Source organism: Fringilla coelebs (assembly GCF_963513975.1).
Source record: "Fringilla coelebs genome assembly, chromosome: 10".
In the NCBI taxonomy this organism is placed as follows: Eukaryota; Metazoa; Chordata; class Aves; order Passeriformes; family Fringillidae; genus Fringilla; species Fringilla coelebs.
This window is the reverse complement of record NC_140036.1, coordinates 21,392,812-21,408,438: the sequence shown is the minus strand read 5'-3', so window position 1 is coordinate 21,408,438 and position 15,627 is coordinate 21,392,812. Positions and strand designations below refer to the sequence as shown.

The 15,627-nt window shown below is 46.8% G+C and overlaps 1 protein-coding gene across 3 annotated transcripts in view; it reads right to left on the bottom strand.

Moving 5' to 3' along the window:
• Positions 1-15,627, bottom strand: part of TNIK (TRAF2 and NCK interacting kinase) — a 149,541-nt gene that overhangs the window by 61,050 nt on the left and 72,864 nt on the right. For all 3 annotated transcript variants that reach the window (XM_084212666.1, XM_084212668.1, XM_084212667.1), the window contains exons 3-5: positions 11,901-11,957; positions 7,576-7,701; positions 621-731 (exon numbers count right to left, since the gene is read on the bottom strand). In XM_084212666.1, coding sequence (XP_084068792.1) covers positions 621-731; positions 7,576-7,701; positions 11,901-11,957 — 294 coding nt within the window. The remainder of the gene's footprint in view (positions 1-620; positions 732-7,575; positions 7,702-11,900; positions 11,958-15,627) is intronic.

The window sequence follows — 15,627 nt, the reverse complement described above, 5'->3', positions numbered from 1 at the left end:
TTCCTGTTTTCTCTTGAACAAATCTTCAGCTCACAGAGCAATAGATTTTAACGTAGGGCAACCATTACAACCCCATCCTCTAACCTCAGCAAAGCAAAATGCAGGGAAGTTTTTGCTGAAGCTGCCAGCTCTCAGTACATGAAACTCTGGCATGGCCCATTTTAAGACATCTCAGTCAAACATTTATATTGTGCGTATAAAAGCTGCAGCATCCTCATTAAAATCAGACATGTGGATTTAAAAAAAACATAGGATGCTTTTTAATCATGAAGATTCTTCTTTCCACAGACTTTATTAGTCCTCCCCTTTCTGTTAACTAAAAACGTAGTTCTAGCATAAATAAATCTTTGCCATTTTAATACTAACAGGAGATTACATTTTTGTTGAAGGAAAAAGAGGGTTAAAATTCAGGCAACTAACAGAGCTAAAGGGCATTAAGCAGGGCTTATTTATTATGCATCACACAGGCCCATGAATCATTCACGCCTGCTGGCACCGCAGAGGCTCCAGCCCATGGCAGCACAGCATCCACGAAATCTGTGGAGCCAAAGGCTTCCTGTGTCCCCTGAGCCCTGAACTGCCACATTCCCAACAACGTTCCGCTCCCCCTGGACACGTACCCGCAAAATCTCTCTGCAGATGTAGGCAATCCACTCCTCCTTCAAGGTGTTCCCCTTGGTGTTCTTGATGAGGTCGGTGACGGAGCCCGCGCCGCAGAACTCCATCACCAGCTGCCAAAGGGAACAGGAATGGCATTGAGGACAGAAATGTCGTGCAGTGACACCAGCAGCAGCATCCTGACATTGGCACTGCTTCTGTGGGGACCCCACGGTGCCAGACAGAGCCATTGGAGCATCATCCTGCACCTATCAGCTTGCAATGCATTTGGGGTTTGTCAGAAAATGAAGCAGTAAAAGGCTAGAAGGCTTGAGAGGCCTGTGGCCCTCCAGAAGATTGGGAGCAAGAAAGAGGAATCAGGCCAGTGCTGAGAATCAGTGGAGGAGATCAGAATCTCAAACCCTACCCCGACATGCCCTACTTTATACTTCTGATCAATGTTTAGTATCAACAGCAATAAAACAAAACTCTGCCTCTTGCATGCGAGTTCTTCAAACCTGAAAATACAAAGACACTGAGGTGGATATTTGAAAGCTTCCTATGATTTAGGAACCAGGTGTTCTTTTCAATTTTTATTTTTTATTTAACCAGACAAACTTTGGTTCTGACTGTGTCTTTGAGCAGGAAACCTCCTTTGAGGGGAAGGTTGCCAAGCAGCGCCAGGCTTCCCAGGAGAGAGCTGCTGTCCTACTGCTCAGGCTGGTTCCAACATGACTGGCCACCACCACTTGTACCACTTCCAAAGTTTCAGAATATCAAATGTAGAAATGTAATGATCTAACCCAGCCCAAACTTAATCTTGTCACTGAACAACTGTGAAATAAACATTACAGAAATAGCACGGGATGTGAGTCTGCCTCGCTGAGATTTTGCAGATCCCAGGGTGTGCAGGAGCCACCAGCGTGCTCCAGAAAGTGAGCACAGCCTGTGTGTGCAACAAGCCTCCTCCAAGGCCTGGGCAAGTGCCTTCCTCTCTGATGTGAAACCATGTTTTCCAATTAGATCTGCTTCCTACTTGAAGACATTCCCTTTCCAGATTCTTCAATGCACATGTTCTAAGTTTCTTATCACATGAGGCTGATATGGCATTTAACCTTCTCCAAGCAAGTGACATCACGATTAAAAGCACAGGCCAAGAAGAGAATTAAAACAGCAGAAGGGTTACTCCTGACCAAATTGCACAAGTGCAGTGATTTAAGACTATCATAAATTATAATGATCATAAAATCCAGACACAGGACTGCCATAAACCTTCAGGCTAAGTAAAATACTTGAGCAGACTATACCTTACTTGGCTTTGACCACGCTGCTGTCTTTAGTTTTGATGTTAAGTTTCTCTTTTCTTCCTGAACTGGTGCAGAAAAATTCTTGGAATATCCCTGTTAAGTCATGAAAGTGGCTTCAAGAAATGGAAGAAATGGCAGAAATGGATGGGTCACTGGCCAAAATCTGCCCCATGCAAAGGCAAGGAAGGCACCTACAGCTCTTCCACCCCAGCAGCAGCCAAGCCATCCAGTTGGGTCACTGACATGGCCTAAGTCTGGTTACTCATTGCTCACTGAATGGGAAAAAACAGAACAACTGGTTTCAAAGTTGCTTTTCCTCTCTTTCTTCCCTTTGGACCGTGGACATGTGGTGAATATCAGTGTCTGCATGTGTGTCTGATTAAACTAACATCTGGGATACCACAGCAGCAAATTTGGAAAGGAAAATCCTGGATAGCTGAGCCTGCCAGCCACAAACATCTTGCAGTCCAAAATGCTGCCCTCTCCAGTTTTCTTCCATGGAAACTCTTCCACGGGCTCTCACCAGGGTTTGGAGCAAGAGGAAGAGGAAGGGCTTGCTATGCTGGGCATGGCAAACAAAATGCTTTAAAGAATACGGAATAAATCCCATTAAAAGTACACATGACATCCATTAATTTGCCAGATTATCTTAATGGAGCTGGAAGTCTGCTTGGTCTTCCACCCTGCTCTTGATTTCCACAGAGCAAAGATTAACTTCGCACCAGGAGGGGAATAATACAGCCACCTGCTGATGTATCCCAAATCTGTAACTGTGAAACCTCCTGGAGATTAAATCAACAGAGAGAAAAAGAGAAAGTCACAGAAGGGGTGTTTCCAACTCGGTTTTTTAGGAGGTGTATAGTCCCATAATATCAACAGGGAAATATCCAGCACTGGCAGATCTCTGCCAGCACCAAGAGAATCCAGATCCAAGGGGGCTGAGCACCATGAACAGCCTGAAAGCTCTGCCATGAATTCTCTAAGAAAACCAGCAGCAGAAAGGTGACAAGGCTGAGTATCCTTGTCCTTGATGGACACCTCATTGAACAGCCCCCATTCCCAAGTTTGGTGGCTGCTGTGTGCAGCACAGGGATCCCCTTTTGCTTCCATGGCTTCTCATGGTGGAAGGATGCTACAGAATGCCCAACCACAGCTCATAGAGCACAGCCTCCAAGGACAGGAACCACAGATGATGGCAGGCCACGGAGAAACCCAACAGCCCAGGTCAGAGCTGAGCCACAGCACTGATGTCCTGCTGGGTGATGGAGGCCAAGAACAAGAAATGCACACTGGAGTGGGTACAGGAACATGACCAGGTCTTCTCAGAGGAGCAGAGGGCTTGTTCAGCCATGCAGAGAATGGATGGTTATGGGCTATCTGTGTATACTGCCAACAGTAAGGACAGGTAAGCACCAAAAGGGAAGAAGAACAATGCAGATAATACCATAATATCAATTTATGAACACTGTGGGTATGTTTAGGCTGGAAATCAACAGTCTTACAGGAGAAAAATGAAAATGAGCAGTTCTTAATGATTTTAGGGAAGAGCTTAATACACTCAGAAAAGGCTGAAAAGGGGACTTGGATACTAAAATACTTTCTCACAAATCTCACACCTCTGGGTGAGTGCTTTGCCCTCACACATTTGCATCATTACCAATTTTCTTAAGGGATGAAGCCATGATGGAGTAAGACAATAAACTGGAAACGCATATTGAATTTATATTAACCATAATTAAAATTATCATCAAGATGGGCTAAAGGTAACATCATCTCCTGAAATTTAATTTGCAAGGACATTTATTGAAGAAGTATTTTTAAATACAGTTCATTTAGCATTTACTTAGCTCTTCATACCAGAGTGACAGCAAACTTCATAAGCGAGGCAAATTCAGAAGCTGCAGCTGTAAATCTCTGTGTCCTGCTGTCTCATGAATTTTTTGCGTAAAGAGCCTTTTCAGTTTTCAAATCAACCACTACTTTCCTCAGTTTGGGAATGGCAAGACCTCTGTTCCAATCACTGCTGTGTATTATCTGGAAGGGCTCAAAACACAAGCATCTCCACAACACCAGCCCCAATTCATCCTGCAGTGAACTGCTCCAGCTTGTCCAGAGTAACTCCCCAAATTAAATACTTTACTACACAGGACAAATCCTCCTGTGCTCTCCTACGCCTCAGCTCAGGAACAATTTGACTTCTTTGAAGTTATAGAAAACAACACAACGCCCTTAGGATAAATGCTGCTGGAAATCAATCCTTCTGCTGTGTGTGTAAACAGAACCTGGGTGCAACATGGTCCCATATGCCCAGGCCACTCAAATTCCTCATCCCACCCCTCAGCCTGGCTCCCATGCAAAGGAGTCCCTCATGCCCCACATCGTGGCACCTGGAGGCAGGGATGGAGCGTTAAAAACACAGAGACCTTCCCTCGGGGGATCAGCAGAAAAGCTGATGCCCATTTCAGAAACAGAAACAGCAATCAAATTGGTGTTAAGCAGCAGCTAAAGAATTCAGCAGTGAGACAAGGCCAGGTTTTCACTGTTTCTGTTGGTGCTGGGGTGGGAGCAGGCTGACACTGCAGCCACACACCCAGGTGGGAGCACGGGGGCCAGCACTGCTCTCTCCTCTCCAACAGCAGCATCCAGGTGCTCTCACATGAGCCCCTCAATAAATGACTTGCCTGCATCTCCCTGGATGTCAAGCCCAGCCAAGCAAGCCATGCCCCTTGGGGAGGCAGCTGACACCACAGGTCCTGAGCAGGCTGATGTCTTTAGGTTAGGGATGACAGCAAAAGGAGCTGGGCTCACAGTGTTTACAGCACTGACGTTGCTTTGAAGAGCAGTGAGAGTTAAATAGTGCTGGATTACTCTGCCAGACAGCAGAAGAAATCTGCTCTGGTAACCCTGAGCTCTCGGTCAGGGGCCAGAGGAGCAGCCCCGATCCTCTCACACTCCCCTGGGACTGCAGAGCTTGGAGAGACTAAAGAGAGATACAGCTCAACCGCAAACTGACCCCTCTCAAATGTTTCATGATCTAATTTCTGTAATGCAAAGAATCAGCAACTGCCCAAAAATATTTTTCAGGGTATAGGAGCAGATTAAGAGCAATCCTGCTCAGAGCTGCACAGGTGTAACCCAGTGCTTTGACAGCTCACGCTCGATTTTCAGCAGAGCCTTGCTGTCCCCATTTCTGCTCTCCAGATCCCTGGTTTGACTCTGTTCACATCACCCTAAAGCAATTCAATGGGCCCCTAGAGCTCAACGGAGTGAAAAAACACATTGCAGCCACACAATCACAGCCCTGAGCGCTGCACAGCTGCAGCACTGCCACCCTGACCGAGGGGCTGTTCCCACATCACCCTCATTCCTTTCTCCCCCACACTGGCCCAGATTATCTGCTGCAGAGGACACCCCAGAGGCCACCCTACCACGTGGGTATCTGGCAACCTGCCTATTAGCAATTTGTCCCCCTTGGTGACAGATGCAGCTGCGGGCAGGGTTGCCATGGCAGCCCATCCATCGGAGCCAGCGCTGGCCCTGGGGACCGTGCGGGCTCTGCCCTGCCCTGGGTGGGCTCTGGGTTGCTGCCAGCCTTTGCTCAGCCCCCCCTACTCTGCACAGCCCCTCTGCCTGCTGCACGTGGTGGGGAGGATGCTCTGTCCGTGCCCTCAGTGCACAGGGGACAGCAAGGGCAGATGACAAGTGTCCAGCTGAGTGGCACCTCCACGACCCTGCACAGGGGCAGAGTGTCCATGCAGTCACACTGCCTGCAGCTTCCAGCAGTGCTCAGGGCAGGGGTCCCTTGGGATGGGGTCACCTCCCCCATCCAGCTCACACTTCTTAATGAATGCTTCATCTCCCACCATTTAAAATTCACCCACCCCAAAATATCTCAACAACCTCTCTGAGTTATGCACAGCCTGGTATCCCATAGCTTAGATTTGAGAAGAGCAAGGGGAATTTAATGAGTTTAACTCTGAGAAGCAGCAGTTAACTGATTATCTGGATCCTCACATCCCCTGGGAACTTCCCCAGTTTCTGCAGTCCACCCTCACCCTGTCCCCTGGCACCAAGAGGACCCCCTCACCTCAGCTAGAGATGTACAAACCCTCCTGAAGACCCACAGCACCCCAGAATGCAGCACATTATCCAACACAAGAATAAACCTACCTCATATTTTTAAATTTCTTTTTAAATGTTCCATAAAGGTTGTCCCTATGACTTTTGCTTTTTTTTTTTGCCTAACATAGCAGATTTGTGATGCATCTGCTATAACACACTCTGCACAGCTCCCTAATTTCTGAAAACAAGGTTGTTTAGTGAGCTGGAGCTCATCTTTCAGGGCAAGTGGCTGCTCTGGAATGGAGCAGCAGCACTGACAATACCTCATGTCAGAAGCCTGCCACGTTCCTGAGAGATCTTAATCTCCACTGAAAGAGTTCCCTATTTTTTATTTCCGTATCAGCCTCCCGAGTGTCGATAAAAAGAATTACTTGGGCATTATCAGAAACCGTTTTATTTCAACAAAGAGCCAATGAAAAATAAACAAGCCTTTATCTGTGAGGCAAGACTGATAGAGTTCACACGAGTCCTAATTCAATCAGATCCTGAAACAACAGCTATTTAACACAGTGGCACCAGCACACCTCTCCTCCAGGGCTGGGGAGCTTTCCCAGGAACACCTCCACCAGTCCCAACACTGGGCACAGACTTAAAAAAGCCCCTCACATGGGTAAGGCAGAATTTACTGGATTTACAAGACTGTGAGGAAATAAAGACCTTCTCAACCACAGGACAACATCCAGGTCATGGTACTGACAACACAGCCTTCTCTCCAAGAGACCTCTAAGGAAAGCAGGGTCCTACACTGCTGCTCTGATGGCCAAATCACTGCAGGCTGCTGCTCCAGAGACTCCAACCAGCACAGCCAGGCTCAGAACACAGCACAACAACTTTAATTAATTTTACAGCAATGACCAGAGCCCTGACTCGTGGTGCCACTGCCCGGCCCCCTGAGCACCAGCTGCTGCTGAAGGGAGTGGGCTCTGAGGCTCTGTCTCTCCCCAGGGATAGAGCAGATTTAAACTCCATCCTCCCTGCTCTGGGAATGCTGAATTAATAACCAAGAAGGCCCTGACAAGGGAAGCAGCAGGAGGAGGCAGCTGAGGATTTGTGGAGATGCAAAGCAGCTCAGTGCCCTTCAGCAACATCAGGCATCTCCACCAAAGTGGCTGAGCAGCCACAGATGCCCCTGACCTCCCCTCACTGTCCCCCTCCTCTTTATCTGCCTGCACAGGCTCTGTGACATGTGAAGCACAAGAGGCACTGCCAAGAGCTGGCAGGAATCACCCTCAGCCTCCATCTTCCCAGAGATGTTCCCAGCTCTCTCCAGCTGTCAGAAGCTGGAATGATTTCCAACTGACTATTGTAATAAAGATATTGCTAATGACACTTCAGAATAAAAATGGGTTTACAATCAGCCTGCAAAGATTTGATGGCAAAATGGAGATGTGTTTTGCAGTGCAGCAAGAGCCTGATCAAAGCCATGGCTTTGAAAAAGATGAATGCAAAATAAGGGGTTCTGTGTAAGCTGGGTGCTGGTAAGAGGACAATTCAGAGTAAAAAATCTCTATTAAATCCCAGTTATTTTAAAGAAAAGAAAGCAACTTACCCAGAGCTGATCATCCATTCCTGGTGGGTTCTTTTTAATAAAAGCACCATAATACGTAGCAATATTTCGGTGATGAGAATACTTCTTCAGCATGTTAATTTCTTGTTTGATCTCTTCCTCTTCATCCTGGGATAAGGTGAAAAGAAGACAAAACCAGAGGCATTAGGAGACTTCACTTCACAGGGTCTGAGCTGTCTTTGCACGTGGGTGACCTTCCAAGCACCCCATTCCTGACTGACCTCTCAGGTTTTTTGCACCATTTTTTACAGCCCCTTTGCAGTGGATCCTGGGAGCCTGAGAGCTGCTCTGGAGACTCATGTTGCTCTGAGGCTCAACCATACCCAGTGATGCATTAACACACCCTCACAGACACACCAGAGGCCCAAGAAGGTGTTTTTCTACAAACCACTGCATGGCAGAAGGGCTCCTGTGCTCCCAGCTCTCTGGCACATCACTCCTGCCCACCCTGGAAGCAGCACAAGACCTCTGGAGACACCAGGAGTTGCTGGTGATGGGATGGCACCACATGGGGAGCAGGCAGGGGCTGCCTGCCCATAAACTCCATCAGAATAACTCAGTCCTGGTGACAAGCACCATTCCCAAGGGTCCCAGCCCCTCTCTGTCCCACCTGCAAAGTGGCTTTAGCTGAAGCAGCAGAGGCAGAGGAGCCACACCAATACCTGTTTTGATGTCCCACCTCTTTGTTCTCACACCCATCAAACATGCCCTGGTTTTATTTTAAGCTGACTGAATTCCAGCCCCCTGTATTTCCACAGGAAGCACTCAGCACCTTGATGTCAGGGAGCTTTATGATAAAGGACCAGAAGGGCTGTTTGTTCTTTATTCTCCTTTATTCCCCTGTGTCCCTCACCTGCCTCTCCTGACCTCAGTTTTACAAATGGGCAAAGGACAAGGCACCCACAGAGCAGCAGAGCTGCAGGAGCAGCCTCTCTTGAGGAGCAGTGCCCCCTGACCAGGTGTCACCTAACACAGACAGAAACACATCTTTCTTCCCAAAATACCTTTCAGGAAGAACAGCAAAGGTGCATTCAGGAAGAACAAGTACAAGAAATATCTGGATGGATCTTGCATAAACAACTTCCAGTTTTATTTTTTGGTAAGAACACGGAGGGTATAAACACCAAAGAGGAGGAGGAACAGGCTCAAATATTGCAAAAGCAAACCAGGGGACTATTCTGGAAGAACCTTTATCACCTCTCTTCAAGCAGTCAACACAACTTTGCTTGTTTTCATTTGTCCAGGAAACCAGGGCATATAACATGAAGGTTATCAGAGATGATTCTATTAATTGAAGCCCTTTGCAACAACAACTAAAAAGCAGCTGGATGCTCAGCAGTGATGGGATCAAGGAGCAGCACTCAGCACAAACTTCCTCAGCTCTCCCAGCACCCAGCCAACTTTTTAGTCATCCCTCCATTCATGCCAGGCTCTCTAGGAAAAAAATAGAGGCAAGCCAGAGGGACACTTGGTCTAAAGACTCTATCTTCAAGTTGAAGAACTCAAAATGGGTGGAAAATCCCTCCAAAGCATCATAAGATCTTGGGATGTGTCTGCATGGACAGGCTCAGGGGCTCCAGCCCAAACTCCTGCTCCAAGCAGGACTACTGAGAATGATCATCCCCAGCAAATCCAGACAGGTAGGGAAGAAAATGGAATCATCACAGCAAGCTGCTGCAACTGCTCCAATCCCAAACCCAGCAAAAGCCACAGGCCAGGCTTTGCTGCCTCACTTTGCCTCCATCCAATGATTGTGTTAGATCCATCGCTGGATGTAGGTCATGCAGCACACAGCAGGACCAGCCCCTGGAAAAGGAGTCTGAACTCTTAATTCAGAGAGAGCAGCTGCCCAAACTGATGAAGTACTGCAATTTGAGGACCTCTGTTCTGCAATCTTCCCAAACAGATAATTAGTAAGAGCAGAGATGAGTAAAACAAAGCAGCATTGCCAGGAGCCTGTTGGGGTTTAGCGCAAAGCACGTGGTCAGGATGAAATGCTGTCTGGGAGCTCACTGAACACAGAATCATCAGGTTTGGGGGCTGGATGAGACCTTGAAGGTCACCTAGTTCCAACCCCCCACTAGACCAGGTTGCTCAGAGCCCCATCCAGCCTGGGCTTCACACTCCAAAAGCTGCCGACGGCTATGGCTGGGATGACCCCACTAATTCTGTTCTCTGCTGACTTCTGAAAGACACACTGTCACCAGGGATGTCCTGGAAAAACAGGTGGGATGGAAGGTCAGGATCAAATGGAGCAGTGGCAGCTCTGAAACTGTGTGTGAGGAGAAGGCCAAGGACTGAGTTTGGGTTGTCAGCAGCAGCACTTGCACTGAGCCTGGAGCAGGTGCTGAGCATGGCTGTGGGCACGATGCAGGGACCAGCTTTGGAAATTCCTCCAGAAGCAATGCCCAGGACCATTCCTGCAGGCTCCAGAAGTGCCTTCAGCACCAACAGCTATGCAGCCCAGACAGCCCTTAGCAGAGCACAGGTCAGCACTGCCTGCATTGTGGTCACTGCCCATCCTGCCCAAGCCTGCTCCTGCCCTGAATGAGCCTTTCCTGCCTAAAAGCAGCCTAAGGGGAAAATAACTAAATATCCAAAAGCCACATCCCATGACAAATATCTGATTTACACTCTGTACACTCAGATATGAGGCCCAGGCTTACAACATAAAGTCTTAGATCAGGGACATTTACATAAAGATGTGTATGAAATTATTATTGGGCAGCATCAAATTTCAGGTACTTTTCTCCAATATCTTTCCTTGGAAGTATTTTAAAACAACTGAATTAAGTGTGGATTCATATCTAAGCCTCAGAGTAATATTTGGCCTCAGAGTAATATTTTGATTTCTCAGCTAAAATTCATTCTAACATCAGACTTCATCCCATGGGAATTTCACTGCTATTTATGCCATGGGTTTATGCTTGGTGGGTTTGCTATTCCCTTGGAGCCTGCTTCCCACGAGAACGAGATAAATGGCACTTGTAGATACTACAAGAAAACAGGAACAAATCTCATTCACATTCACAGACTTATTTCCACAAACCATTTCACCTGCTAGCCCCAAAAATAACCTGGATGAAGGTCCCATAGATATTAATACCACACCACAACATCTAAGGTATTTCAAAACAGATTCCCAAGGCCAGCTGATTGCTTTCACAGAGAGCCATTTCTGCATGTGCTGAGCTCCTGAAAGCTACCAAAACATTAACTCCAAAATTAAGGTGGGTAGATTGTGATCTAGTCCTAATTTTGAAATGTGTTATTCCAGTCAAAAAAAAAAAAAAAAAGACAAAACACAACAAAACACATTCTTACTCCTAAGCCTGGCATGGTTTCCAGTGCAAGAACTTTGGGAGGGATAGTACTGCACTTAGGAAAAAAATACTCAAGAAAAAGCATCTTCATGCTCCTAAATGCACCTCTGTTTTTAAATAATTTTTTCTTTTGTGGCAACTGGGAGATGGTGAAACCATCCTTTCCCCATAATTTTGTTATTAATTTAATGATTTGTAAATTCTTGGTTCTCAATCTGACACAAGTTTCAAAAGAGCCACCTTTGAGACCAGGGTGGTGGGGTTTTTTTCCTCTTTTTCAGCAGGATGCACAGGAATTACTCGACTTGCCTCGTGAAGGTATTCATTACAATAATTGCAACATATTTTTGGTGAACAAAAGCTCTCCAGTGAAAATCATGGATGCAGAAAAACAGAAATGAGTTATGAATACACGATCCTGTTGCTACTTTTGACAAAGTCACATACAATAGGACAAGAGGGAATGGCTTCAAACTGACAGGGGACAGTGTTAAATGGGATATTGGGAAAAAATTCTTCCCTGTGAGGGTGGGGAGGCCCTGGCACAGGCTGCCCAGAGAAGCTGTGACTGGCCCATCCCTGGAAGTGTCCAAGGTTGGATGGGGCTTGGAGCAGCTCGGGACAGTGGAAGGTGTCCCATGGCAGGATTGGAATTGGATGATCTTTAAGGCCCTTTCCAACCCAAATCATTCTATGATTTTCTTCAGAATTTAATAGGGTATTTAAAAGAGCCAGTCCTGGAACTGGATGATGCTTTGCTTCAGCATGAAGAACTTCATCTCCAAAACTCTTCCAGATGTACTTTTTTCTCACATATTTATTAAAACTAAAACCTCTTAATGGCACACATCACATTAAGACAAAGACAATTTACATCCCAGGAAACATCAGGCTTCCACCCACCCCCGCACATTATCACACCCCATCCCCTTTCCCCTCTTATCTGTAATTTAAGGATGCAGGAGGAGGAGGAGGATACATTACCCCGGTGACGTCCATAACCTTAATAGCAGCAAGCTGGCCTGTTTTAACATGACGACCCTGCAAAAGAAAAGGGAGAAATTTGTTTGCTTTTGCTCAGTGACAATGTTTTCCTCGCAGTGAACAATATCCTTAAACAATCTCCTCGCCCTGGCAGCATCCACACATTATTTGTTGCTTTTTCAAGAGCATCTTCACAGCAGCCATGATGAGAAAGCAATTCCCTCCCCTTCCTCCTGCCACTACAATTAATTAGTACAGGGCCTTCAGTGCCGTATTTTCCTGGCAAACAAGTGCTGGAAACACCCTTTAATGCTCAGCCATGCACAAAAACCAGCTTGGGGCCTCTCCTGAGCACAGAGCATGACTCGGCTGGAAATGGGCTGCTGGAGCTGAGATGATGGGAGTGTGCTGGCTGGGGTACCCACGCTGCCTTCAGCCCACCTGGGTCCCATCCCAGCTCCCTGGGCACACACCAGGGACCCCTGGCCTGCAGGGCACCATATTCACTCTGACCAGTAATTTATTTACTTTCAGAAAGACTTAGTTAGCAGGCTTTAGAGATGTTTTTACAGTTTTCAGCAACTGAAAAAAATCAGCAAATCACTGCAATGAACTGTTTGTTGCACAGCGCTCGACTACATTAATCCTAATGGGAAAATGCCTGGGAGAGATGGTGAAAAAATGAAAGAGCTCCAACTATTTATGAGGTCTTAAAACCAACAGAACTGCTATCAAGCAAGGCAATTCCCAGCCTTTCCTCCTCTCCTGAGAAACTGATCACCCAACATCACATCCAAATTGCTCATCTCAAATCATTCCCACCCCCAGCTGCAGGACATGCGCTCTGCTTCCAAACCAGGCAGCCTGAGGAAAAGATGTTTTTCCTCCAGGAAAGCCAGCAAATGCTGATCCTCACAGGAGGCAAAGGGAAGCATCCCTGTTTCCCAGTTTACATGCCTATTTACTGAGGGAGCTGCCCAAGGCCCCATCTTGTGAGATATGGTGTGGAAGACACAGAGGCAGTGGCAGCTCCTGCCCTGTCCTTGGTGCATTAATTGATAATTAACACACCAAGGACAGAACCAGCAGCAGAGGCAAAGAGGGAAGAGCTACAGCGTAGCAGAAACAGGGAAAAATAGAAGTTTTTCCTAAATTGGAGGCTCCTCCTGCCCCCACAGCAGTGTGTGTGTTGATGAGCTGGGGTTTGTCAGGTCTCCCAGCCCTCCTGCAGACTGGAGATGGTCTTTCACACCATTTCAGCTCAAGAACCCTAAATTACCAGACATGGGAACCTCTCTCTGGTCCCTCAGGCTTCCAGGCACGGCGCTGGGAAGCGAACCCACGCGCCGGCTGTGGAGCAAGGCAGCAGCATCCCCTCCAAATTTATGACTTCACCAGGAAGCCAATTCACCCACCAGGGCTCCTCGCTCATTTATTAACACAATTTATACGTCCTGAGCAAGCCCATGCTCTAGCAGCGGAAAAAGAGCTTTACTTTAAATTGTGTGCAACATAAAAAGTAATAAAACCTAGCACAGCCCAGCAGCCCCAGGCTGTGGCTGAAACATCCCCTGGATGTGGCCATCAGGGAGGAGGGATGGCTAGACACCATCTATTTAGACAGCATGATCTGCAGAAACAAACCCTCCTCTTCCTAAATTTGTCCTTGTTGGCTGGCCCAGGCAGTCCCCACGTGCACTGACACTTTAATTAAAGCCCACAGAGCACCGCAGGGTAAACACTTGGACCATGGCACACCCCATCTCCCATGAGCTGGAGGAGGAGGGGGAAGGAAGCTGGGGCATTTCAAACCGTGGATTTAGGAGTTATACCTGCCTTCACGTGATGCATCACCACCTCATTTTGTATTGTAAGGAAATGGCCCAGCTTTGCCATGGTGAAGTGCTCCTGCTTCCCTCAGTACCAGCCAAGGGGAAAAAGATCCCTGTGTGCTCACAGCAATCTTCTCCCAGGAATCTGCTGCCTCCTTGCACACCTCCCAAACATTTACAGGCAATGGGAAGAACGTAATATCGTGTAAACATTTACCAAAACAAAATAAACCACTTGGAAACATATGCTAATGTAAGCCATGAGGGCACTTAGTCACGCAAAAATCAGGAGTAGAACCAGTAAGTGTTCACCCTGGGATATTGTAGCAAAGGTTTGCTTTTTCTATAGTTTGCTCACAACAATGGATTGCAGAGCTTCACCCTGGCAGATGAAGCCATCCGGGGAAAACAGGCATCTCCTCACCAGTCAACCATCCCTTTTAATTCAACCTACTGCTCAGCACTGAGACTTGCTGTGAAGCCTCCATAAATAGCTTAGAAAACCCAGTTGATTTTTAACCTACTGCAGATGTCCTTGAATTTGCAATAAAGATACAGACAGGCTGGAGGAAGACACCAAGAACTGGAAGTGAGAGATGCAACAGAGGAAATAAGTCAGCATCCAACCTGTACCCATTAAAGATGGGTACAGCAATAAACCCCTCTCACAGCATCAGCCACCAGCCACCTCTGGCACCTTGGCCACGCAGATTCCAGCGCCTGTGCCCAAAGCCTGGAGGCAAGTCCAGAAGCACCCATGCCCCTGCAGTCTCTCCAAAGTCTCAGCTGGATCAGAAAGTGGAACCACCTCTGCCAAAGACAAGGCAAGCTGAAAATGGGAATTAATCAATGCCAAGTGTTAAGTTGTCCAGTGTTAATCTGTGCTGCTGTAAGGAAGCTACAAAAGAGCACTGGGGTATCGATACAAGAAAAGCACCAAAAAGCTCTGCTGTGATGCTTCTACCTCCCACCACCCACCAAACTTGTGTGTCCTCCACCCACCAAAACTTGTTGGTTTTTTCCTTTAAACCATCACACACCATCAGCCATCATCCATCCAAAAACCACATGAAGACTGAGCCCTACTCCTGCTCCCCTGCTCAACTCTGCCTCCTCGACACCAAAGATGTGGCTCAAACCAGCCAAGTTTTCTGTTGTGGTTCAACAGAAAATCTCCACTTTTTCAACAGTCCTCCACTTTGGTGCCCTCATGGGCATGCTGGAGAGGGCTACAATGGCATGAAATATACAGGAGGAAAACTGAGCTACTAAAGCATTTCCCCCTCTGCAGATTTGCTGTCAAGGTTCACTTGGGTACAAACCCACATTTCAGCCTCAGGATTATTCAAGCGTGATCTTCAAAGCTGCCACAGTTTTTAATTGAACATCCATCTGAGCATAAATTCATGCTCCTAATTACTCTTAAAATGTTATATCAACTATCACTAACTTGATAATGTCAAGTATTAAGACTAATTTCTACAAATGAAGCAAGCACCACGAGTTTTTTCTTCAAAGGTTGTGGTCCTCACACTCCATAAAGTGTAATGGACCAGCACACAATCAGAACATTGGTAAATGCTTTTAAACATCAATTGATGCACTCAGGCATGATGTTTACTAAATAAATAAACCCTGGCCTCAATACCAGCCTTTGTAGACAGCAACTGCATATCCTGGGCCAAAATTGAAGCCCACATTTTAAAGACAGAAAGAGGATGATTGATTGTTGCTTTTTTAAATTTTCCTTGCACAAGCATGGATTTCACCTCTAAGCAAAAACTGCAGTTTCTGTACCCAGAAATGTATTCCATCATATTTACTTAACTTGTGCTGTCGGTTTTTATTCATCCAACAAAATAAATGACCCACCACCTGCTGCAGCCGGTGGGACA